This window comes from Piliocolobus tephrosceles, chromosome 1, assembly GCF_002776525.5.
Source record: "Piliocolobus tephrosceles isolate RC106 chromosome 1, ASM277652v3, whole genome shotgun sequence".
NCBI lineage: Eukaryota > Metazoa > Chordata > Mammalia > Primates > Cercopithecidae > Piliocolobus > Piliocolobus tephrosceles.
The window spans coordinates 98,659,415-98,685,367 of NC_045434.1; the positions used below are offsets into that span (position 1 = coordinate 98,659,415).

Genomic DNA, 25,953 nt, shown 5'->3' on the forward strand with positions numbered 1-25,953 from the left:
CAGAAGAGGTTACAGTGAGGGATGAGTTTACAACCCAAGCTTGAAAACTGAAAAGCACAGCAGAATAAAAAAGTAGGGAATATCACCTGACAGCTTCTCTACCTCTTCCCCAGGACTATTTCTATGTATCTCTGAAACCCTTGCCTGAATGCAGGAGGTTCCCTTAAACTGGACATGCCCAGGTCAGCACTGTTCCCATTACCCACAGGTAGCAACTTGCTTATAGGAGATAGTTTCCTAATTACCAGGCACAGAAGTTCATTTTAATACTCTATCTTGATTTGGTTCATCCTACAATAAGGATGTCATAACAACATCCCTGTGATGTAGTGTTAACTAAGAAGAGTTGAAATGTACCCTGCCACAGTCACAAAGAGCAGTTCTTCCACCAGACACCAAACCATTCAGCCTCACTTTGCAATGGCAATCAAAGTGAATCTCACACTGAATAGCATAAACTGCCTAGTGTCCCAGCAGTTCTGTATATTCTGCTTCAAGTCTGCTCCACCTCTGGAACCCTTGAACTTCCTCACCACATGTCTGCTTTTCCTTGGGATCTGGTGTCACTGACTTCCGGCGTTTTCGCTGGCTCCCAAGTGTGGCTCTCCCTCGGGCTGGCCGCTTGCTACACATCTGAGGACCCGAAGTGGGGCAGCACACCACAGGATAGTGGGGAGGCACTGACCAGAAAGTAAAAGGGAAGAAAACACAGTAGGGTAAAGGCAGAGATTCAAACACTTCTCTTGGAATGAGGAAGGAATCATTTAGACTTAGCACTAAAACCAGTGGAAATAATGGGACTTGAAAAGACATAATGTGAGAGCAAATACAGGACCCAGGAGAAACGTCAACACCTCACCGATTTTTTTTTTTTATGGGGCAATATGTGGGGCACAGCATCCTTTCATTTAAGCTGGCAAAGCCCAGAATGTGATGGATCAGTGTCCTTTTACTTGATGATGGAAAGTAGGGGGAGTTAATGTCTTCTCACCTGTTTTAGGGGGCTGGGGAGGCCTTGGTTCTGGATCACTGAGGGCTCTGGGGGTCACATAGCGAATTGATGTCTCCTCCAGATATTTGTCTACAAGATCAGGGCACACTGTAGGAGGAGAAGTAATCATTCAGGAAAATATATACCCTTCCCTTCTGTCAGTCCAAACCCCCAATGAGCCTCACAACTTACTCTAAGTACTCCCCAGGGTCAATGTGTCCTCCCCTTTGGATGCCTATGCTGCTCCTTCCTGGCCTCCCACAACTCTTCCCTGATTCCAGCCCCTAATACATCCTCACCAGCCCGTCTTCTCTTGAGGGTGACATAGGGCAGCAGGTCGTGGCGAGTGATGATGCGCAGCAGCTGCAGCACCTGGCGAAAGTTACTTTCATCACAGCGGCCCTGGCGCTCCAGTGCCAGTAAGAAGTCACGTCCATTTCGGATGAGTCCACGCTCGTGGTCATCAATGACATCAACAAAGAGGAAAGAAAGCACGCGCACATCTCTGTGTGTGAGATGAGTGCCCACGATGTCAAACATGCGGTGCAGGCTGTACAGCCCATGTTCCTGCTCACCATGCTCTTCTGGCCACACCTGGCTTGCCTGCCGCTTTAGGCCCGCCATGCTGGGGGCTCAGGTACGCAATGCTTTCCAGAATCCCTGCTCAGCAGCTGCAATCCACACTGTACTGAAAGGGCAGTGAAAGAACCGATGAGACACTCAAGGGCAGGAACTAGTCTTAGGCATTCCCATATTCCCAGTCGCTAATAATGCCTGGCACAGTATAGTGCTTTATACTTGTTTATTACATTTTTTAAAGTGTTTGTTTACAAATAAACACTGGCCGGGCACAGGGGCTCACACCTGTAATCCCAGCATTTTGGGAGGCCAAGGCAGGAGGATCACTTGAGCCCAAGCATTCAAGACCAGCCTGGGCAACATATGGAGACCCCTGTTTCTACAAAAAAGAAAAAATTAGCTGGGCTTGGTGGTACACGCCTGTAGTCCCAGCTACTCAGGAGGCTGAGGCAGGAGGATCATTTGAGGCCAGGAGTTCAAGGCTGCAGTGAGCTATAATCCTGCCCTGTAGCCTGGGTGACAGAGTGAGACCCCCATCTTGAAAAAGAAGAAAAGAACTAGTTTAAATTCTGACTGTTCTCACTGAAAAGCTGTGTAGCTGTGTGACCGTAAGCAACTCACTTAACTCCAAATGCTCAGTGCTATCATCTGTAAACAGGGATGAATGAATCTATACCTCAGAGTTGTTAAGAATCCAATGAGAATATACATGCAGAATCACTTGGTAACCCTTACATAAATGGTTGTGAAACAGATTTCAAAGATACAAGCATCCTTGGCCTTTGCAGCCCAGAATCATCCCTCCACATTTTTCCTACAATCCAACCACATCCAGAAACGATAACTGCTCAGAAAGTTTATCAATATTTACCAAAACTCATGGATTTAAAATAACATTTATTACGTTTCTACAATAAGCAATCTTGTAATTCTGTGCCATTTGTACTCCCTTGATCTTCACACTATTTGGCAATACCAACTTTTTTTTTTTTTTTTTTGAGATGGAGTCTCACTGTGTCACCCAGGCTGGTGTGCAGTGGCGCAATCTCGGCTCACTGCAACCTCTGCCTCCCAGGTTCAAGCGATTCTCGTGCCTCAGCCTCCCAAATAGCTGGGATTACAGGCAAGCGCCACCATGTCTTGCTAATTTTTGTATTTTCAGTAGACACGGGGTTTTACCGTGATGGCCAGGCTGGTCTTGAACTCCTGACCTCAGGTCATCTGCCCACCTTGGCCTCCCAAAGTGCTGGGATTACAGGCATGAGCCACTGTACCTGGCCTTGGCAAGACCAACTTCTAAGCTTTCCTCATGGATGTCATTTACCAATCCCCTATCAATGACCAATCACAGCCCCACATTCATTATATAGTTTGGCACTTGATTCACAAAGTTCCTCCATCATTATGGGCTATGGTTAATAACAATGACACAGTCATTAATCATTTCTCAAATTCAACAACTTTCACTCCACTCAAGTCACTCATACTTACTGCTCCACCAGACAGTACCATCCAATACTGTCCATTCTCTGGTCACAATCTCCAATCACACAATCAATCCTAAATTCCTGTTAATGCTACTTCTAGATATTTCTTAAATCTGTCCTACCTTTCCATCTCCACTGCCATGGTTCAGATTACAATAATCTTTCACCTGGACTACTGTTACTTTAAAAGTTCTCTGCAACACCAATTTTAACCTACCTAAATCCATCCACTGCCACATCTAGTTCAGTAAGCTGTCTAAAGTCCACAACTGACCAAGTCACTTTCCTGCTTCAGACCCATTGATAGCCCCTTCCTTATCTATAAGAACACTCCAAACTCTCTTTTTTTTGAGACAGAGTCGCTCTGTTGCCCAGGCTGGAGTGCTGTGGCACAATCTTGGCTCACTGCAACCTCCGCCTCCCGGGTTCAAGCGATTCTCCTGCTTCAGCCTCCCAAGTAGCTGGGACTACAGGCGCCCGCCACCACGCCCAGCTAATTATTGTATTTTTAGTAGAGACGGGGTTTCACCATATTGGCCAGGCTGGTCTCGAACTCCTGACCTTGTGATCTGCCTGCCTCGGCCTCCCAAAGTGCTGGGATTACAGGCGTGAGCCACCACACCTGGCCGAACACTCCAAATTCTTTACACACACATCAAGCCTTCTAAGATCAGGCCTACCTTACCAACCTCATCTCCCACCACATCCACTTTTTATTCTCTAACATTATAATTTGTTTATAGCTCACATACATCATGCAATTTGTTTCTCTATACCTTCTTCTCTTTGCTTGAATGCCCCTCTCCCTTCTCCCTTCCACACCCCCATCACTCTTTTTCAGATGGCTAACTCCTACTCATTCTTTAAGAGTCAGCTCAGATGCCATCTTCAAAATGCATTCTCTACACCCCCATGCTGAGGTAAGTAGTCCTCTTCCGTGCTCTTATTGAACACTATGCATATCTCTTTTATACCACTTATCACCATGTACTAAAATTATTAGTGTATTTCTTATCCCATTAGATCCTACTCAACTCATAGAGGGACTATGTCATATTCATCTTTATATCCCTAGTGACTAGTAATGGACAGAGCCTCAAATATAGTAGGAGCAACCCACTGTTGAACTGAACTTAATCTCCAAGAGATCACCTCCAGCAATTCCAATTAAGAAACAAACTCACAAAATTCCAAGAGAGGAGCCCATTAAAAACAGAGATACAGGTAACTCAGTTACCATGCATATATTCTAACTAGCCATAGCCTCCTCTGCAATGTCCAGAACTACCCACACCATACCACACCACACCACACCACACCACACTACCCTACTCAACAATAAGACAGGTTGCTCTGTCCATTTATACAAAAAGGAACTGAGGCTAGACTAAGAAACAATAAAATAATAAGCTTCTTTGGAAAAACAAAGCTGATAGAGACTTGGAAAGCTGAAGAGTAAGTAGGAATTAGTCCTCTCTTCCTCAGATGAGAACCTAAAATGAAAGCACAGAGAAACTCATTCCCTTAAGAAAAGGGGAGGTACACTCTGGGATCACTTAACCCTATACCATGGGTTCTGATATGTAGAAAGGAAATGTAATCCATATATAATTTTGAGAGCCCAGATGCCCCACCCAAAGCATGGAAAATAGCTATTCAACTATAGACTGGTATTACTTGTCTCTTCCTCTCGATTCACCTGTTACTGTCACTGGGTACAAATGAAGGTGCTAAAGGAAAATAAGTTCTTGCTCGTAGCAGGCAACATGAGAAAACTGAGCCTCCTCAGAGCCCCTGTAACTTCTCCTTGTTCCCTATCCCACCTGTTCCCTTGGGCCAGCTGTTGATTATGAGGATCTCAGATAAAGCAGATGGGTAGGTTTCACATTAAACCAACCAGAAGAGCCGGTTGCTCCACAGTTCCCAAATTTAAAGTGTGCTTAAACCCAAGGAAATGAAGAAACACTGTCCCCACATACTCTCACAATGGAAAATGAGGCAAAATACAGGAAAGCACTGTGGTCCTAATTACGCATCAATGGATGCAATTCTATAAGTTTCAATCTCTTGAAGTTAACTCCCTACATTTGAGAGGAAACAAACACACTAGCCACCTTTAAGTCCCAGATCCCAGGCTAGATCATCAATGTACTAGGACTTATAAGAGCTTTTAGGTCACTGGTTCTCAACCAGGGGCAAATTTGACCCCTGGGGAATATGTCGCAATGTCTGGAGACATTTCTGATTATCATGCCTGGTGGGGAAGGGGACTGCAATCAGCACATAATGAGTAGAAGCCAGGATATTTAGAACCATCCTATAGGACAGGTGCAGTGGCTCACGTCTGTAATCCCTGCACTTTAAGAGGCCAAGCGGGGAGGAACACTTGAGCCCAGGAGTTTGAGATCAGCTTGGACAACATGGTGAAACCCCATCTCTACAAAAAATAAAAAATTAGCCAGGCATGGTGGCATACACCTGTGATCCCAGCTACTTGGGAGGCTTGGTAGGAGAATCGCTTGAACCTGGGAGGTCGAAGCTGCAGTGGGATGTGATAGCGCCACTACACTCCAGCCCAGGTGACAGAGACAGATCCTGTCTCAAAAGAAAAAAGAAACATCCTATAATGCACAGAATAGTCTGCCACAACAAAGAATCATCCAGCACAAAATGTCAATAATGCCGAGGATGAGAAACCCTATTCTAGGTGGAGCATGATGAAGGGTCAAAAGAATGCATGTCACTTTCCACACTAGATCTAGAAAAAGCCATTTGGTCCCTCCAATCCAAACCCATCAAACAACATTCCGGAAGAAAAGAAAAGCCTATCGGACATACACATTCATTTAACTCCCAAGTCCAACTGCACTAAGGTGTTTCATGCCATTCCAACCTTGGGTCCTCTGTCAACCTCCTGCTGTTGCCATTCAGCTGAAGAACAGGTGGTAGTTCTACACCCACTTCTGCCCCATCCCAGGAGGTCTACTTTGACGTAGTTCAATCTGAAGTTCTGTGGGGATATTAGAAATGTAATCCTCTGCAAGACAGACACAAAGGATCCCGCTCGTAAGCCTCAGGGCCATCTTTAAAGTCTTGAAACTGGATGAGTAGCAGACTCTCCTTGTTAGGTCACTAATCAGACTTACATTGCTTATTCAATGAAGCAAAACACAGAAATATGTAAGTTCCTCAAGGCCATGTCCTTGGGAGAAATATGAGGATACTGTCATGCAGGTTAAGAGGCAGCCCTCTTCACTTAATGCAACCCAGATAAGGGTTCCAAGAATCTATCTAACTTTAACATTAAAAGAATGTGATAAGGCCTGGCACGGTGGCTCACATTTGTAATCCCAACACTTTGGGAGACCAAGGCAGGACTGCTTGAGCCCAGGAGTTCGAGACCAGCCTGAGCAACATGGCACAACCCCATCTCTACAAACAATAAACAAAAAGTTGCTGGGCATGGTGGGACATACCTGTGGTCCCAGCTACTCTAATCGCACCACTGCACTCCAGCCTGGGGTACACAGTGAGACCTTGCCTCAAAAAAAAAAAAAGAAAAAAAATGTGATGAAAGTTCAGCTGATTAGTAAAATTAGAAAAGAAAACATGACCAATTTCTTCTAAAACCAAAATATACTCAGATTTCTGTGGCAGTGAAGCAAGGGAGCTCAACTTAAAACATACAGAGATCCTAGATGACAGGTATCAGAATGGTGAGGAGAATGTAGCCCTCTGAACAGAAGATTAGAACTCAAGTCTTGGTATCTGAAACACTGCCAAATACCAAGAGACAAAACTCCAGCACACAAAAAGTCCTGATCCCACTGACTGGTCTGGCTCTATGTGAGACAGTAACACATGAATTCTCCCCTACAGTTTCCAAGAATAATTGATTCTGAGGAATTGCTGTATTCCCTGGAGTTTTACTTTTTTCTTTAGAGAAGTCCAAGTCAGCCAAGGGCCAACAGACAGTCTATAGGTATCTTCAGGATTTTCTCCTGATTGGTCCTTCTCTACTATGTTTCTACTTCCAAGCAAAGTCTGGTCTCATCCCAACCAGGAATAGCTGTAGTTTTTGAGGTACTTGGCTCTCTCAGAAGCCCTTAGGGGAAAGCCACGTGAAAGAAATAAAAAAGAGTGCTGTCTTGAAATGAAAACGACAGTCATCTTTTCTGAACAGGGATGATATTTGTAATTTCATAGGAGAATTAGAGATATCTGACTTTCTCAGAAGTCCTCAGAAGAAAAGTCATGCAGAAGAACTACAAAAAAAGTGGTGTCTTGAAACTTGAAATGAAAACTATATAGAAAATCTTAAAGATGGTTAAGAGTACTTTCTTGCTCGTGGGACTAGGAAACGTAATCAAATATCTGGAAGTCAAAATTACATAGTATGTTTTCAAAATAAAGATGCCAGGAACCCCCCAACAGCTAGAAGAGAAAGTGAGGGGAAAAATTTCCCATGGAAGGAAGGTGTCCCAGCAACCCTCCAAGGGCAACATTTAGTAGACAATGTACTAGAATACAGCCTTCCATATGTTAATAAAAAAAAAAAAAGTTTCAGAGCTGACCAAGAAGACTAGACAATAACAAACCAAAGCTGGGGGATTGTCCCAAGACATCTAAATCTCCTTCTCTTTTCCCTCCTATCTCCAGTTAACTAAAGACAGTGATTACAACAGATCTCATGCACTCAGATGGGTGAATGAAAACTCATTTTCCCTGGCATTCTCCTCCTCATTAAGGGACCCAACCTCAAAATAACTCTCATGTTATTTCCATTCCCTTCCATTGTTTGAAAACAATGAAAAAGTTCCAGACTTACCTCCGCAAGAAACTTAATTTCCCAGGTCTCTTCCTAGCACAAGTTTCACAGCCAGCAGCAAAACAAAAACAAATAAGGAGGGGAAAATAATTAATTTTCAAGTTTTACTTTGAAACCTCAAAGGCCCATAGAATTAGACAATCTCGCTGCAAAAGTACACAGACAAGCCTAAAGACATTTAGAGAACTCACCCCCAACAAGTCTCCAGGCTTCCCTAACTCTCTATTAGTCAATTTACAAAAACAATACCAACTCCAAGAATTTCCAGTCTCAATGGCTTGCGGTAAGAAAGCTCCCAAATTTAAGAACTTCTGGGAAAACCAATTACCCTCTGGCACCTTCTCATCTTCCTCCACAATTCCTTATTCCTATTTTGTTACAATATTAATGTTAACTTTCATCTTCAGAAAAAACTGGGAGGCAAGTGGTTACAACAGACCAGCACTATCCTCAAAATTCTACCTTTGGCCCTTTCCCTTAACTAGCAGACACATTGAGAACAAAATATCTAATGGCGCAGCATCCACTCATACATCTGTGTTTCACCAGGGAAAGTTTTTCTACATCCAGTAGCCATGTTACCCCCTCCCTTCTAGACTTAAACAGCAAAAGGGTCTGGAAACTACAGCACTCATTTAATTAGCCTATCTAGATGCCACTCTATCTTTTGTCTTTCCCTCCTCAGACTTCCAGAGCCTCCACCTTAGCATATAGGGTTCCAATATAGCCATGTCTGCTCCCCCACTCTTGTATTGCTAATGCTAAAAACTAGAAAAGTCCTTTGCTCCTCCACACTTGGACGACACCGGCTTCCCCATTTTCCCAAGCAGGAAAACCAAGGGAACAGTAAGCTAGGGAGTCTTTTGGAAAATAAACCCACTTGAATTTTCATCCAACCCCAATTCTGCAAACCCACATGACCATTCCCTTCTGCCCTTCCCACCCTCTTAAAAGCTAAGGACCTGGCAATTAGAATTGGCTGCAACTGATGCTGCTTAACTCTGTTCTCTCCTCCTTTCCACCGGGGAAAGGGAAATCCCCGAACCTCTATCACCCGTGCAGCTCCACTGTCCTATCTCCCATTCCACTCCTTCTTCCCAAACTTTCTTCCTCCCAGTCTCTCACTTTCTCCATTACCTCCTCCCACCGACACTCCATTCCCCAAACCTCCGTTCTCTCCTTTTCCACCCAAATTCTCCCCTAGGCCCTTCCCCCTCCCACATCCAATTTAACACTTTAAAAGCCCCCCAGAATCGTCTAAACTCCAATTCTGAGCTTTCCCCACCTCCTCGCAACATCCCTCATCAAGAGTCCAGTCCTCCCTCCAACCACATGCCACAGGCCCCTTCCCCTTCACACCCTCAGCCTCTCCCTCCCGCTCCTACCCCCTTCAATACGAGCGGATCGCAGCCCCACTCCCCACCTCGGCCTCTCTAATACCCCTGGCTGGGCCCAGTCTCAGCCCTTGTTTACGCCCCTCCCCATGCCCTCACTCCTCCGTCTCGACCCCTGCCCTCTCCCGCAGTTGCCATCTCCCCTGCACGCCCCCCTCGGCAGCTCCCCTCCCCCACCTCTCAGCGTCCCGTCACCTCCCTCTCTTGAGGTTCTCGGGGTGGACGTCGCCACCGCCTCCCCCTCCACTTTCCTTCCCCAAGCCCTTTGCGGCCCCGCCCGGCCCCGCCCCGTCCCGTTCGACTCCCTCTCCCCACTCCGGCCGCCCCTCCGCCTCACTCTCGGCTCAGGCTCGGCGCCGCCATATTGGATCCATCCGCGCCGCTCTCCCGGGCCTGTCTCACGGCGCCGCATCCGGGCTCCAGCCGCCGCCGCCGCCGCCGCCGCGGACGTGGGGGAGGGGAGAGGCGGGCGGGGGTGGCTGCATCCTGAACGGCGCCTCCCGGAACCCGGCCGGTTAGTGGCGGCTTCGAGGCCATAGTGAGACATGAGCCGCAGTAGCCATAGTAAGTGAGGGCAGCCTGGCAACGGCATTAAGCGGGGAGTGGATAGCTTCACTTCGGGAGGAGAGATAGGGATTGGCAGCCATCTTGCTTTGGGGCAAGCTGGCAACGCCGGTATTTCTTGACGGCTGCTTAGGGCGGTAATAAGGAATGGGAGAGGATAGCATTATTGAATGTGGAAACATTGGTGGCGCCACAGCTGGCTGGTGGCCACTTCAAGACCCACTGAAAGGCTGGGATTGGCAGCCATGACTCATGAGGGCGGAATAGCACGGGGATCGGTTTGTCTGGCGAACTTGAGTGAAGGGTCAAGATCTGGATTTCACCTTTCCTCTGAGCTTCCTGATAACCCGGACGTTCCGTAAACCCGGATCCGGAGCCGAAAGCGCTGCCCAGATCCCGTCTCGGAATTCATTCGTTCAGCATTTACCTTTTGAACGCCGGTTTCTTGTAGCAAGTGTCGCCTAGCTGATCCGTGTAGGGCTGTTGGGAATTGGGGGTGGGGAGGATGGTGCGGGTACATTCTGGAGCTGCCAAGAGCCTGGTATGGCTTAAGAAAGAGGTAATAGATAGGGGAAGACCAGATTATGCGAAGCCTTGTAAATTAATTGATTTTTATTCTTAAGACTTTTAATTGTCTTTGAAGAATCTCAACAGAGGTGTGAACAATTTTATGGCATTTTAGATCGCTGCGTGCAGTGTGAAGGATGAATTGAGGGGACAAAGTGAGAATCAAGGAGAGCAGTTGTGAGGCTCTTTTCCAGGCGTCTGCCTGTAGAAGGGAGAGTGCGGATGGGGAGATACAGATTGGATTAAGAGGTACCAATGTTGTGACTTGGACAACTGGGGAATAATGATACCATTTTCTTTCTTTCTTTTTTTTTTTGAGACGGAGTCTCGCTCTGTCACCCAGGCTGGAGTGCAATGGCCGGATCTCAGCTCACTGCAAGCTCCGCCTACCGGGTTTACACCATTCTCCTGCCTCAGCCTCCCGAGTAGCTGGGACTACAGGCGCCCGCCACCTCGCCCGTCTAGTTTTTTGTATTTTTTTAGTAGAGACGGGGTTTCACCGGGTTGGCCAGGATGATCTGGATCTCCTGACCTCGTGATCCGCCCGTCTCGGCCTCCCAAAGTGCTGGGATAACAGGCTTGAGCCACCGTGCCCGGCCAATGATACCATTTTCTTTCTCATTTAGAGAGAGATAATGAGTTTTAGGTGCCCCTGGGATATTAGCTAATGTGGGTTGGGAACCCAAAAGAAAGGTTTGAGGTGTGTGTGCATGTGCATATAGATGGCTGTTGAAGCCATGAAGTGGGCTGGAGAGAAAGATACCTGCATTTGCAGAATAGGTTGAGGGAAGCCGAAAACAGAACACTGAAAAGGGGCAAACCGAAAGGAAAGAAGAAAACCATAGAGAACTATCAAGGAAACTGGTTAAAGCGTTTAGTGTAACAGAGATAAAGTAAAATGTGAACTAAAATATATCCATCAGGGCCGGGCGTGGTGGCTCACACCTGTAATCCCAGCACTTTGAGAGGCTGAGGCGGGTGGATCACTTGAGGCCAGGAGTTCGAGACCAGCCTGACCAACATGGTGAAACCCTGTCTCTACTAAAAATACAAAAATTAGATCGGTGTGGTTGCACATGCCTGTAATGCCAGCTACTTGGGAGGCTAAAGCATGAGAATTGCTTGAACCCAGGAGGCAGAGGTTGCAGTGAGCTGAGATCACGCCACTGCACTCCAGCCTGGGCACCAGAGCAAGACCCTGTCTCAAAAAAAATAAAATAGGCCCAGCACTTTGGGAGGCCATGGTGGGCAGATCACTTGAGGTTAGGAGCTGGAGACCAGCCTGGCCAACACGTTGAAACCCCGTCTCTACTAAAAATACAAAAATCAGCCAGGTATGGCAGTGCGTGCATGTAGTCCCAGCTACTGGGGAGGCTGAGGCACAAGAATCACTTGAACCTAGGAGGAGAATGTTGCAGTGAGCTGAGATCGGGCCACTGCATTCCAGTCTGGGTGATAGAGTGAGACTCTGTCTCCAAAAAAATAAAATAAAATAAATAAAATGTATCTATCAGATATTGCAACAAGGGCCAGGCACAGTGGCTCACACCTGTAATCCCAGCACTTTGGGAGGCCTAGGCGGGTGAATCCCTTGAGACCAGGAGTTGGAGACCAGTTTGGCCAATGTGGCAAGACCCCATCTTTACAAAAAATACAAAAATTAGCTGGGCATGGTGGTACGCGCCTGTGATCCCAGGTACTCTGGAGGCTGAAACACAAGAATCATTTCAACCCAGGAGGCGGAGGTTGCAGTGAGCGGAGATTGCACCACTGCACTCCTGGCAACAGAACAAGACTTTGGTTTTCTTGTAAATAAATAGGCCGGGTGTGGTAGCTCACACCTGTAATTCCAGCACTTTGGGGGCCGAGGTGGGCCAATCACCTGAGGTCAGGAGTTCGCGACCAGCCTGGACAACATGGTGGAACTCCCATCTCTACTAAAAATACACAAATTAGCCAGACATGGCGTCGGGCACTTGTAATCCCAGCTACTTGGGAGGCTGAGGCGGGAGAATCGCTTGAACCCAGGAGGCAGAGATGCAGTGAGCTGAAATTGCACCACTGCACTCCAGCGAGACTCTGTCCCCCCAAAAAATATATTGCAACAAGAAGGTCATTTAGGAAATTTGGAGAAAGCTATTTTGTAGTTATGGTGGATAGAAACCAGATTGAATTGAGAAGGCACAACATATAAAGACAGTTTTTTCATGGTGTTGATGTAAAAAGGAGACTAGTGGTAGGGTGTTGCAGGAGGGAGAATTCCAAAGAAAGGGAAGAAGTTTTAGGTACCTGTGAGATAGCTAGATAGATATGTCCTAGTGGCATGTTTAATATACAGATCTAAAACTTAAGAAAAAATATAAGTGGAGGAAAAAAGCAAGCACAGAATAAATATGACATATTTACACATGCATTAAAAAATTATGAAGAGTGGGCCTAGGAGGGATGAGACATACTTTTCATTGTACATCTATCTTTATTGCTTGAAATTATTTTTCTATGCACATCTTATTTTATAGAAAGCTACTTTTTTTTTTTTTTTTGAGACAGAGTCTCACTCTGTCACCCAGAGTGACAGTGGCACGATCTTGGCTCACTGCAACTTCTGACTCCCAGGTTCAAGCAATTCTCCTGCCTCAGCCTAAGTAGCTGAGACTACAGGCGCATGCCACCATGCCTGGCTAATTTTTTATACTTTTAGTAGAGACGGGGTTTCATTATGTTAACCAGGCTGGTCTCAAATTCCTGACCTCATGATCCACTCGCCTCGGCCTCCTCAAGTGCTGGGATAACAGGTGTGAGCCATGGTGCCTGGCCAGAAGGCTACTTTTTAGAAAGTCCTATGATCTATAGGCCAGAAATTCTGAAACATCAACCTTTCTGTGATAGTTGAAGCCATAGATTTGGATAAGCGCCCCAGAAAAGAGCAGAGGGCTAAGAAGAGTGCTCTGGGAAATTCCAACATTTAAGGCACAAGTGGAAAAAGAGCTCTTGGAGGATCTTTGAAAAGGAACAGCGAGTGAAGAAGAAGAAAACCTGGGAGATAATTATCACAGAAGCAAAGGGGGGTGGATGTTGAAAGTGTCAGATGTCCCCAGAGAGGCAGCTAATAGGAAAGGTGCTTTTACCTCTGAACCTAGGTTTCTTGGAAGCTTAGCACAAGAGTCAAATCCAGATCTTGAACCTTTCCCCAAGTATCACTGGGCAGTACAACCCCCAGGCTATTCTGCCCTTATGCATCATGGCTGCCAGTCCCAGTCTTTCAGTGAGTCTTCAAGTCAACATCAGCCAGTGCTGGCACCATCAATCTTACTACACTCAAGAATACTACCCTGGCTGGGTGTGGTGGCTTACACCTGTAATCCCAATACTTTGGCCAGGAGTTCAAGATCAGCCTGGGCAACATAGTGAGAGATCCCATCTCTACAAATTTTTTTTTTTTTAATTAGCTGGGTGTGCACTTGCCTGTAGTCCCAGCTATTTGGAGGCTGAGGTGGGAGGATCACCTGAGACTGAGGAGTTTGAGGTTGCAGTGAGCCCTGATGGCACCATTGCACTCCAACCTAAGTGACATAGCGAGACTCTGTTTCTAAAAAAAAAAAAGAAGAAGAAGAAGAAGAATGCTACCTTCTTCCAGTCCTCACTATGGCCCTGAAGCTGCCATCAACAAAAACCTGTTTTTCTAGAAAAGGTGAAATTAAGGAATTGAAAGTAGGAGTATTAGTTTGAGTTGGAGGTCAGGAACTAACTGTAGTTTTCATGGGTTTTTCTAAAACCTCCCAGGGTGATAGTAAGAGTTGGCACAAAGAGGTTATTTAATAGGTGCTGAAGGCTGGGTTTGGAGGATCACTTGAGCCCAGGAGTCTGAGTCTGCAGTGAGCTGTGATTATGCCACCGCACTCCAAAAAGAAAAAGAAAAAAAAAAAGGTGCTAAAGGGCAGTAAAGCCAGATGGCATAAGCTTCAAAGGGAGAAGAATTTTTGCAAGAGGATGGAAGCACAGTGGTCTGAAAGTAGCAGTGGGTAGCAAAGAGAAAGCTGATACCTTGCCACCCCTTCCTACAGGAGCAAGAATAAACAGCCTCTAGAACGTTGAAGGGAAAAGGTGTTCATTAATTGGGAAAAGTCAAAAATTTCTACCTCACCTCTGACCATTTTTTCCTCTATACCCACTGGAACACTTTTCTTTTGTAAACAGCCTCCCTTATATATTCATTGTCTTCACAGATTGCTCCTTAGCTTTTCCTAAACGTTTTCTAGAGGAATAGCCATCAGGACAGAGGTAGCTCTGATGTATGGAATGCAGATGTAATCCATATAAACCCGCAAAAAAAGGCAGACACAGGCACTACTTCTTAAAGTAGAATAATATTCTCTCTCCATATCCATATTCCCTAGTGGTTTGACACCTAGTAGTCTTGGCATCATGATGGTAATTCTTTTCCATGAACCCACCTTTCCTCTCCAAACCTAACCCAGTTCCATTCCATTAGAGAAAGCTGAGGATTGCCTTTTCTAGTCATAGTATGATGTCCAGTCTGCTTATTGCAGCCAATGGGGAAAAGAACAGATTGCTTTCTTCATTGAGAATGGAAAGCTTAACCGGGCACGGTGGCTCACACCTATAATTCCAGCACTTTGGGAGGCCGAGGCAGGAGGATCACTTGAGGTCAGGAGTTCAAGACTGGCCTGGCCAACATGGTGAAACCCCGTCTCTCCTAAAAAAATACAAAAATTAGCTGGGTGTGGTGGCATGTGCTTGTAATCCCAGCTACTTGGGAGGCTGAGGCAGGAAAATTGCTTGAACCTGAGAGGTGGAGGTTGCAGTAAGCCGAGATCATGTCACTGTACTCCAGCCTGGGCAACAGAATTGAGCTCTGTCTCAAAAAAAAATGAAAGCTGAAGGAAGGGCTGAGATTTGCCTTCATTAGGCCTTCCAAAGTAATCTCTCTTCCCCTACAGGACTCACAGAACGCAGTTCTTTTCCCCTGGGGCCAGACTTCAATGACCAAATTTTCCAAATTCCAAACATTGGGACAGTTGCCTGGCCAGCTGTTCCTAAACTAGTCAGTTTATTTGGAGGGATGTTTTCTGCTTGGGGAGGCCTGGAAGTTCACTCTTTCAACATGAAGTCTTAAGATCATAATGCCAACAAAGAGAGCTGTGCAGATTCCCTGAGCTAAGCCAAAGGGACCTCCTGTGTAGAGATGGGCACCCTCATGTCCATCACTGAGAAAAAAAATATTTCAAACAGTTTAGGGTTTTTTGTTAGCTACAGCTAGATTGCTGTTCCTCCTTAGCTTAAACTATACATCATCTGTACAGTTAAAACAAAAACTTCATCTCTTGCCTTATGAACCACCCTCTCCTTGATTCAACTAAAAACTTGGGAGAACTTCCTCTGGGAAGATTGAGAACGCTGTGTAGAATTATCTTGTGGAAGTCCTCTGCTTGTTATGTTTCTTCCTTTACATTAGTTCCTATCTCTTCCTCAGCTGAGAAAACATCCCTCCAGCTTTCAAAGACTGGCCCCTTCAGTTCTACCCTGATGCCCATCCTTTTCTACTTATCACAACACTACTCCCACAGTTGTCTTCCTTCACTGGAATCTGTAACCTGGAACCCTTAAGCTGTCTCTTCACAAGCTCACATTTCCACTGTGTCCTTAACTGTAGTTTTCAACTCCCTGTAGTTCTCAGTAATTAGAAAGGCCTTTTTACTATCCTTAGATAAATCTGTTTGTAACTTCCACTTATTGGTTCTGTTTTTTCTCTCTGGGTCAACACATCATAGCCACATGTCCCTACTAAATATTTTTTTACAAGTCAGTGGTAGTACCAGTTTAGAGTAAAGCAGATCTGTTCTCTTTCTTGATCTGAATACTCTATTAAGGCTGCTTGTCCTAGTCCATGTTCCTTCCCAGCTCTGCGAGATTAATCTTTTCAAACCAGATATTCCCTTAAGGAAGTCTATATCTTACTAGCACTAGCCCCTTGTCATAAGTATCCTCTTGACTCTTCCAGGGCCACTCAGATCCCTGTATCACTACCAGAGCTTTACTCTTCTGCTTTACCCTGCAGGGACTTGCTGACCTGATGATCTGATCTACTTCTTGGTTTCCTATTAACTCTAAGCTGTGGCAGTTACTCATTTTCATCGAGGTATTATACTACTGGCTCCTCCTAATTTCAGTTCAGGTTCGAACCTAGCTGTAAGTCGTTAGCTAGAATTCTGGCTTCTATGACTCCTGAATAAAAGAGTAGGGACCTCAGCCATGCACGGTGGCTCATGCCTGCAATCCCAGCACTTTGAGAGGCTGAGGCGGGTGGATTGCTTGAGCCCAGGAGTTCAAGAGCAGCCTGGGTAACATGGCCAAACCCTGTCTCTACAGAAAAAAATACAAAAATTAGTCAGTCATGGTGGCATGTGCTTGTAGTTCCAGCTACTCAGGAGGCTGAGGTGGAAGGATCACTTGAGCCTGGAAAGCCAAGGTTGCAGTGAGCCGAGATCACACCACTGCACTCCAGCCTGGGTGACAGAGCCAGACCCTGCTGCCTCAAAAAAAAAAAAAAAAAGAAAAAGAGTAAGGACCACAGTCAGTTGCTGAATCCTAATGATCTGCTGTTAAGTCTCCTCAACCTGTTCCCTTTTCTTCATTCCCCAGCTCTGACCCTCACTAATATGACAGGCAAGTTCCTTAACTTCTCTAAACTTGTTTTCTTATCTGTGAAAGAAATATAACATCCACCTCACAGATCATTGTTGTAATGATTATATTAAATGATGTATAGAAAGTGTTGCACAGGTCCTAATGCTCGATAAATGTTACCTAATATTTATTATTGAATTATATATAACAAATTTCACCACGTTTCAGAAATTCAGCACTCTTTATCAGTGACTCTCTGCTGCCCCCATGGGGATGACTTTTTCCAAGTCATTGGTTATGCCAAAAATGGTAACATAAAACAACCCTGTCTCACCAATCCCACCAGTTAATTAGAGAATTAACCAATTTTTCTTTGGGTGGTTGTTCAATTAAATAAAAATGCTCTTATGTTCTAGACCATTCTCTTTTTATTTTTTATTTATTTTTTTTGAGACGGAGTCTCTCTCTGTCGCCCAGGCTGGAGTGCAGTGGCACAATCTCGGCTCACTGCAAGCTCCACCTCCTGAGTTCATGCCATTCTCCTGCCTCAGCCTCCCGAGTAGCTGGGACTACAGGTGCCCGCCACAACGCTCGGCTAATTTTTTGTGTTTTTAGTAGAGACGGGGTTTCACCGTGTTAGCCAGGATGGTCTCAATCTCCTGACTTTGTGATCCGCCCGCCTCCGCCTCCCAAAGTGCTGGGATTACAGGCATGATCCACTGCGCCCAGCCTAACTTTTTCAAATAACATAACAGGCCGGGTGTGGTGGTTCATGCCTATAATCCCAGCACTTTGGAAGGCCAAGGCAAGTGGATCTCTTGATGTCAGCAGTTTGAGACCAGCCTGGCCAACATGGTGAAACCACGTCTCTACTAAAAACACAAAAATTAGCTGGGCATGGTGGCAGGCGCCTGTAATCCCAGCTACTCCAGAGGCTGAGGTGGGAGAATCACTTGAACCCTGCAGGCAGAGGTTGCAGTGAGCTGAGATCATGCCACTGCACTCCAGCCTGAGCAAGAGTAAGACACCATCTCAGAAAAAAAAAAAAAAGATACACTGCATCTATGATGTTCTCCTAATCTGTTAATGTAGTAACACTGACAAGAAAGGAAACTCATTGAGTGATTTATTTTTAGTTTAGTTTAGTTTAGTTTGAGACGGAGTCTCAACTCTGTGGAGTGCAGTGGCACAATCTCAGCTCACTGCAACCTCTGCCTCCCAGATTCAAACAATTCTCCTGCCTCAGCCTCCTGAGTAGCTGGGACTACTGGCGCCTGCCATCACACCCAGCTAATTTTTGTATTTTCAGTAGAGATGGGGTTTTACCATGTTGGCCAGGCTGGTCTCAAACTCCAGACCTCAATTGATCTGTCTGCCTTGGCCTCCCCATGTGCTGGGATTACAGGCATGAGCCACCGCGCCAGGCCTGAGGAAAATTTTTTTTTTTTTTTTTTTTTTTTTGAGACGGAGTCTTGCTCTGTCGCCCAGGCTGGAGTGCAGTGGCTGGATCTCAGCTCACTGCAACCTCCACCTCCCGGGTTCACACCATTCTCCTGCCTCAGCCTCCCGAGTAGCTGGGACCACAGGCGCCGGCCACCTCACCCGGCTAATTTTTTTTTGTTTGTATTTTTAGTAGAGACGGGGTTTCACCGTGTTAGCCAGGATGGTCTCGATCTCCTGACCTCGTGATCCGCCCGTCTCGGCCTCCCAAAGTGCTGGGATTACAGGCTTGAGCCACCGCGCCCGGCAGGAAAATTTTTAAAAAATAATTGAGACTGTTATGGTGACACCACCACCAGAAGCTACAAGCAAAATACTGATAAACTCAACCTCATATGTGAAAATTTTTCACATTGTTTAAAATACTATGAACAAAAGCAAAAACAAGTAACAAACTGGGAAAAATATTTACTACTCATCACAAATGGCTAATCTCTTTAATATTAATATTTTTTAAAAAATACAAATCAGATCAGGCACAGTGGCTCATTCCTGTAATCCCAGTACTTTGGGAGGCCGAGGCGAGAGGATCTCCTGAAGTCAGGAGTTCAAAACCAGCCTGGCCAACATGGAGAAACCTGTCTCCATTAAAAATACAAAAAGTAGCCGGATGTGGTGCGGGCACCTGTAATCCCAGCTACTTGGGGGGCTGAGGCAGGAGAATCGCTTGAACCTGGGAGGTGGAGGTTGCAGTGAGCTGAGATCACACCACTGCATTCCAGCCTGGGCAACAGAGCAAGAATCTGTCTCAAAAAAAAAAAAAAAAGCTGGGTGTGGTGGCTCACACCTGTAATCCCAGCACTTTGGGAGGCTGAGGCAGGTGGATGATGAGGTCAGGAGATGGAGACCATCCTGGCCAACATAGTGAAACCCTGTCTCTACTGAAAACACAAAAATTAGCCGGGCATGGTAGCGGGCACCTGTAGTCCCAGCTACTCAGGAGGCTGAGGCAGGAGATTCACTTGAACCCGGGAGCCGAGATTGTGCCACTGCACTTCAGCCTGGGCAACAGAGCGAGACTCCATCTCAAAAAAAGAAAAACGAAAAAAACATTGGGCATGTCGGCTCACACCTGTAACACGCCCAAATCCCAGGACTTTGGAGGCCAAGGCGGGTGGATCGCCTGAGGTCGGGAGTTCGAGACCAGTCTGACCAACATGGAGAAACCTCGTCACTGCTAAAAACACAAAATTAACTGGGCATGGTGGTGCATGCCTGTAATCCCAGCTACTCAGGAGGCTGAGGCAAGAGAATCGCTTGAACCCCGGAGGCAGAGGTTGCGGTGAGCCGAGATCGCACCATTGCACTCCAGCCTGGGCAACAAGAGCGAAACTCCGTCTCAAAAAAAAAGCAAATCAGTAAGAAAAATAAATGATCATTTAAAAGGGGGAAAGGAGGTAAGACTTTACAGAAAAGAGTTGGGTGTAGCATGCACCTGTATGTAGCTGCTTGAGAGGCTGGGTCCCTTTGAGCCAAGGAGTTCGAGACCAGCTTGGGCAACATAAGGAGATTCCATCTCTAAAATAAATGAATTATAATGAAAGAATGTACAAAACAGGAAATACAAATGGATACTGCAGTGGCTCATGCCTATAATCTCAGCACTTTGGGAGGCTGAGGTGGGCAGATTGCTTGAGCTCAGGAGTTCAAGACCAGCCTGGGCAACACGGCGTGAAACTCCATCTCTACAAAAATATACAAAAATTAGCTGAGCATGGTGGCATGTGCCTGCTGTAGTACCAGCTACTCGGGAGGCCGAGGTGAAAGGATCACTTGAGCCCAGGAGGCAGAGGTTTCAGTGAGCTGAGATTGCACCACTGCAGTCCATCCTGGGTGACAAGAGAAAAACTCTGAAACATAGGTTTCACTGTATATTCTTTTGTCCTTTTTAAATTTGGGGCAGGTGCATGTATTACCTATTCAGAAGTAAATATTTTAAAACCAAATGTATGTAAAAGTTTGTTCTCATGTTATCATATTTGTGCTTTCCCTGCTCTCTCTTTGCCTGTGTGTTTAATGTATTCATCCTAAGAGTTCCAGTTCAAAGGCCATCAGCCATATCTGATTCTCTCAGGCATAGTTACTCAGATAGTACTTTGTATATCTCCAGAATAGGGATTTCTTATTTTATGGTAATTGTCACCATATTAGTTTCTCCTACCCAAAGAGGAGGTAGAGATGAAGTCCCATTAATGGTTAAACGCAAAGTCTGTAGTTCCAAAATCCCTAAGGGTGATACCAATACCACAGAAGGTACTGTGCATACCTCAGCCCATTCAAGGGAGGGGGTTGGAGTCCCTGCAGCTCTACTGTGCTTAATGCAGAACCACCAGGCTCTCCTTGTGTTTCCAGAAACAGGTTCAGTATTGATCACTGTCTGCCATTTAGGGCCTGTTACTGCTTCCAATCCCTCAGATCCCTGCTGCTAATTTTATATTGGTCTAGCGATGGTAGAAAAGTATATCAATTGGTTAAGTGTGTGACTTCTAGAGCCAGGCTGTGCTCTGGATTGAATTTCAGGTCTACCATTTAATTGCTGTGTGATAGGGCTTTTTTTCATTCAACTTGTGCTTCAATTTCTTCACATGTAAATGAAGATAATGAGAGTACCCACCCCAGGATTATTGCCAGAAGTAAAGGAGCTGATGTTTGTAAAATGTTTAGGACAGTACCAAACACATAATAAGCACCATATAAATGTTAGCCTAATATTATAATTATTTTTACCAAGTGATTCTAAGTGTGAACCCAGTTTCTCATAGCATAAGAGACCAAGCTATAATTTACAATAATTCTTTGTTGAAGTCTCCAGGATAATTAAAGGTAATAACAAAAGAGAATAACTTCCAAAACTGGCTATCCATCTACACTAATCTTCTATAACATGGCTTCCTCCCTATAGCAGAGCCATCATTTCTTTCACCGTTCTGAGTTATTTTCCAGCATATTAGAGTCCAGACCAATGCCTTAAAGAACAGAGGAGCCGGGTGCAGTGGCTCATGCCTGTAACCCCGGCACTTTAGGAGGCCGAAGAGGGCGGATCACGAGGTCAGGAGATCGAGATCATCCTGGCTAACACGGTGAAACCCCGTCTCTACTAAAAATACAAAAAATTAGCCGGGCGTGGTGGCGGGCGCCTGTAGTCACAGCTACTCGGGAGGCTGAGGCAGGAGAATGGCGTGAACCCAGGAGGCAGAGCTTGCAGTGAGCCGAGATCATGCCACTGCACTCCAGCCTGGGCGACAGAGCAAGACTCCATCTCACAAAAAAAAAAAAAGAACAGAGGAGAAGCTTCTCCTTTTTTCCCTAATCCAAGGTTTATTTCTCTAACCCAATATTCACTTCTCTTTCTGTCCCAGGAGCTGCCTTTTCCCATGATGACAGACAGTGGGGCTTTCAGCTACCTTCAGGGGCTCTCCAATGCACCCAACTGTCCTATTGCATTGCCTACATTTCTTAGAATTTAGCTATTCAATCAATCCTTTTCGATTCCTTTTTTTTTCTTTTTCTTTTCTTTTTTTTTTTTTTTTTTCTTTTTTTTTTTTTTTTGAGATAAAGTGTTGCTCTGTTGCTGAGGCTGGAGTTCTGTGGTGCGATCTCACCTCACTGCAACGTCTGCCTCCTGGGTTCAAGCAATTCACCTGCCTCAGCCTCCGGAGTAGCTGGGACTACAGGCACACACCACCATGCCCCGCTAATTTTTTGTATTTTAGTAGAGACGGGGTTTCACTACGTTGCTCAGGCTGATCTCAAACTCCTGAGCTCGGGCAATCCACCCGCCTTGGCCTCCCAAAGTGCTAGGATCACAAGTGTGAGCCACCACGCCTGGCTGAATTCCCTTTTATAACTATTTAAGGATAATTTCCATGCGGATGGGGAGTCCACCTGCCTATGCACTACTGTATTTCCAATGCCTGGAACATATTAGGAACTCCATAAACATCTGCTCATGAATGAGTTATTCCTCTGAAAAACATGAGGCTCAGGCCTACATACTCTTCCTTCAGTCTTCTCAATTTTAGTTTCTTGTCTCATGTGAGCATTACTTAATAGTAAGCTAAATCCATAGTTTAAAACTAAACATTTCTCTAAAGGAGGCATATCCTGTAGAGATGCAACTATGCCTATAATAGAGGCAGGCCTATGTTTATAACAAAGACAGCGCTTTGTATTATCATACATATTATGTGCTATGCTTTACTAAATGGTTTAATAAGGTGGTTTTTCCGGCCGGGTGTGGTGGCTTATGCCTGTAATCCCAGCACTTTGGGAGGCCGAGGCGGGTGGATCACCTGAGGTCAGGAGTTTAAGACCAGCCTGGCCAATATGGTAAAACCCCGTCTCTACTAAAAATACAAAAAATTAGCCGAGTGTGATGGCGGGCGCCTGTAATCCCAGCTACTTGGGAGGCTGAGGCAGGAGAATTGCTTGAACCCAGGAGGCAGAGGTTGCAGTGAGCTGAGATTGCACCACTGCACTCCAGGCTGGGCAACAAGAGTGAAACTGTGTCTCAAGAAAAAAAATAAAAATAAAAAATAAGGTGGTTTTCCAAAACTATGAAACAAAACAACATGCAGCTTTATAAAGACAGCTTTTCTGGTGCTTACTTTATGCATCGAGATACTCATTGATGTTAAAAATATTGATTGAACATTTAATCTGTGGCAGACGCTATAGTAGGTTTTAGAAGCACAGCACTGAACAAGATAGATACACAATCTCTACCCTGATTGAGCTTCTAGGCTATCAAGACAATTATACAATTAATAAAGTGTGATGAGGATGAGTAGTTACCATAGAAGTATTCTCAGGGATAGAGTTCTTCTGCCTGCACTTGAACAAGAGCAGCGCTATATTGATTGTTTTTATAGTTTGGGACTCCAGGTAAGATTTTGTTTGTAAACCTGGCTTTACTACCATATAAAAGTTTGAACACTGCCATTTATTTATCTGAAGTTTATCCTGACAGCCTATTATGTAAATGAATGGCGACTCCGTATATAGTTATAACTATATAAGCTTTTTTTTTTTTTTTTTTTTAATTGAGACAGTTTCACTCTGTCTCCCAGGCTGGAATGCAGTGGTTCAATCACGGCTCATTGCAGCCTTGACCTCCCAGGCTCAAGTCATCCTCCCATCTCAACTCCCCAAGTAGATGGGGACACAGGTGCACGCCACCACATCCAGCTAATTTTTAAACTTTTTGTGAAGACAGGGTCTCTCTATTTTGCCCAGACTGGTCTCCAACTTCTGTGCTCAAGCAATCCTCCTCCCTTAGTCTCCCAAAGTGCTGGGATCATAGGTGTGAGCCACCATGCCCAGCCTTATAAGCCTTATTATCCTCATTTTGTAGTTGAGCAAATACAGTTAACAGAGTTAAAGAACAGAGTTAAAGTAACTCTTTTTATTTATTTATTTATTTTGAAACAGAGTCTCCCTATCTATTGCGGCTCACTGCAAGCTCCGCCTCCCAGGTTCATGCCATTCTCCTGGCTCAGCCTCCTGAGTAGCTGGGACTACAGGTGCCTGCCACCACGCCCAATTTTTTTGGTATTTTTAGTAGAGACAGGGTTTCACCATGTTAGCCAGGATGGTCTCGATCTCCTGACCTTGTGATCCACCCTCCTCGGCCTCCCAAAGTACTGGGATTACAGGCATGAGCCACCGCGCCCCGCCAACACTCTTACTCAATATTGTACTGGAGGCTGAGCACGGTGACTCACGCCTGTAATCTTAGCACTTTGGGAGGCCGAGCTAAGATCACTTGAGGTCAGGAGTTCAAAGCCAGCCTGGCCAACATGGTGAAACTCCACCTCTACTAAAAATACAAAATTAGCCCGGTGTGGTGCTGCGCACCTGTAATCCCAGCTACCTGGATGAGTGAGGTAGGAGAATCGCTTGAACCCAGGAGGTGGAGGTTGCAGTGAGCCGAAATCATGCCACTGCATTCTAGCCTGGGTGACAAGAGTGGGACTGTCTCAAAACGAAACAAAACAAACAACAACAACAACAAAAACCTTACTGCCACAGGCTGGAATGATTCACTGAATAAACTGAAATAAACATAAATAAAATAAATATATTTTTTAAAATTTGGTCTTACTTTGACCCCCAGGCTGGAGTGAAGTGGTATAATCTTGGCTCATTTGCAATCTCCACCTCCGGGGTTCAAGCGATCCTCCTGCCTCAGCCCCCAAAATAGTTGGGACTACAGGTGCACGCCACCACTCCAGGCTAATTTTTGTATTTTTTGTACAGATGGGGTTTTACCACGTTGCCTAGGCTATTTCCGAACACCTGGGCTCAAGCCATCTGCCCACCCCGGCCTCCGAAAGTGCTGGGATTACCTGCGTGAGTTACTGCACCTGGCCAAACAGGATATTTAAATCCACAATTAATGTGTTTAGGGTTCAAGCGATTCTCCTGCCCCAGCCTCCCAAGTAGCCGGGATTACAAGCGTGCGCCGCCATGCCTGGTTAATTTTGTATTGATAGTAGAGACGAGTTTCACCAGTCAGACTAGTCTGGAGCTCCTGACCTCAAGTGATCCACCTGCCTTGGTCTTCCAAGGTGCTGGGATTACAGCCTTGAGCCACCGCACCAGCCAAACAGGATTTTAAATTAAAGCCAAAATTGCCAGCGCGGTGGCTCATGCCTGTAATCCCAGCACCTTGGGAGGTCGAGGCAGGGGGATCACCTGAGATCAGGAGTTGAAGAACAACCTGGCTAACATGGCGAAACCCGGTCTCTACTAAAAATACAAAATCAGCTGGGCGTGGTAGCACATGCCTGTAATACCAGCTACTCGGGATGCTGAGGCAGAAGAATCACTTGAACCCGGGAGGCGGAGGTTGCAGTGAGCCGAGATTATGCCATTGCAACTCCAGTCTGTCTGGGCAACAAGAGTGAAACTCCGTCTCAAAAAAAAAAAAAAAAAAAAGCAAAAATTAATGTGTTTCGGTTTTAAGACCAACTGGAATTTATTTATTTATTTATTTATTTATTTATTTATTTATTTATTTTTGAGACAGAGTCTCACTCTGTTGCCCAGGCTGGAGTGCAATGGCCAGTCTTGGCTCACTGCAACCTCCCAGGTTCAAGCAATTCTCCTGCCTCAGCCTCCCGAGTAGCTGGGACTACCAGTGCGTGCCACCACACCCGGCTAATTTTTGTATTTTTAGTAGAGACGGGGTTTCACCATGTTGGCCAGAGCTGTTCTTGAACTCCTGACCTCGTGATCTACCCGCCTCGGCTTCCCAAAGTGCTGGGATTAGAGGTGTGAGCCACTACGCCCGGCCTTGGAATGTAACATTTTGCAAAAGGATTACTGAGTACTGTGTGCCATCCACTGGGGTTAGAGAGACAGGATTTCTTCCTAGATTAGTTAATTCCAGAT

The 25,953-nt window shown here is 45.6% G+C and overlaps 2 protein-coding genes across 7 annotated transcripts in view; one reads left to right on the top strand and one right to left on the bottom strand.

Annotated features, from left to right (window-relative positions):
• DEDD (death effector domain containing) overlaps nucleotides 1-9,928 on the bottom strand; it is an 11,497-nt gene extending 1,569 nt beyond the window's left edge. Inside the window, exons 1-5 of one of the 6 annotated variants that reach the window (XM_023214305.2) lie at nucleotides 9,617-9,928; nucleotides 7,886-7,918; nucleotides 1,291-1,679; nucleotides 992-1,081; nucleotides 534-680 (exon numbers count right to left, since the gene is read on the bottom strand). In XM_023214305.2, the coding sequence (XP_023070073.1) occupies nucleotides 534-680; nucleotides 992-1,081; nucleotides 1,291-1,615 (562 nt within the window). In that variant the 5' untranslated portion in view covers nucleotides 1,616-1,679; nucleotides 7,886-7,918; nucleotides 9,617-9,928. Of the gene's footprint in view, nucleotides 1-533; nucleotides 681-991; nucleotides 1,100-1,290; nucleotides 1,680-6,533; nucleotides 6,554-7,885; nucleotides 7,919-9,456; nucleotides 9,559-9,616 lie in introns of those variants that run through there. The other 5 variants (XM_023214299.2, XM_023214302.2, XM_023214301.1 and 2 more) reach the window with 5 other exon arrangements.
• UFC1 (ubiquitin-fold modifier conjugating enzyme 1) overlaps nucleotides 9,627-25,953 on the top strand; it is a 22,476-nt gene continuing 6,149 nt past the window's right edge. The window contains exon 1 of the mRNA XM_023214308.2: nucleotides 9,627-9,843. The gene's annotated coding sequence lies outside the window, so the exon portion shown is untranslated. The remainder of the gene's footprint in view (nucleotides 9,844-25,953) is intronic.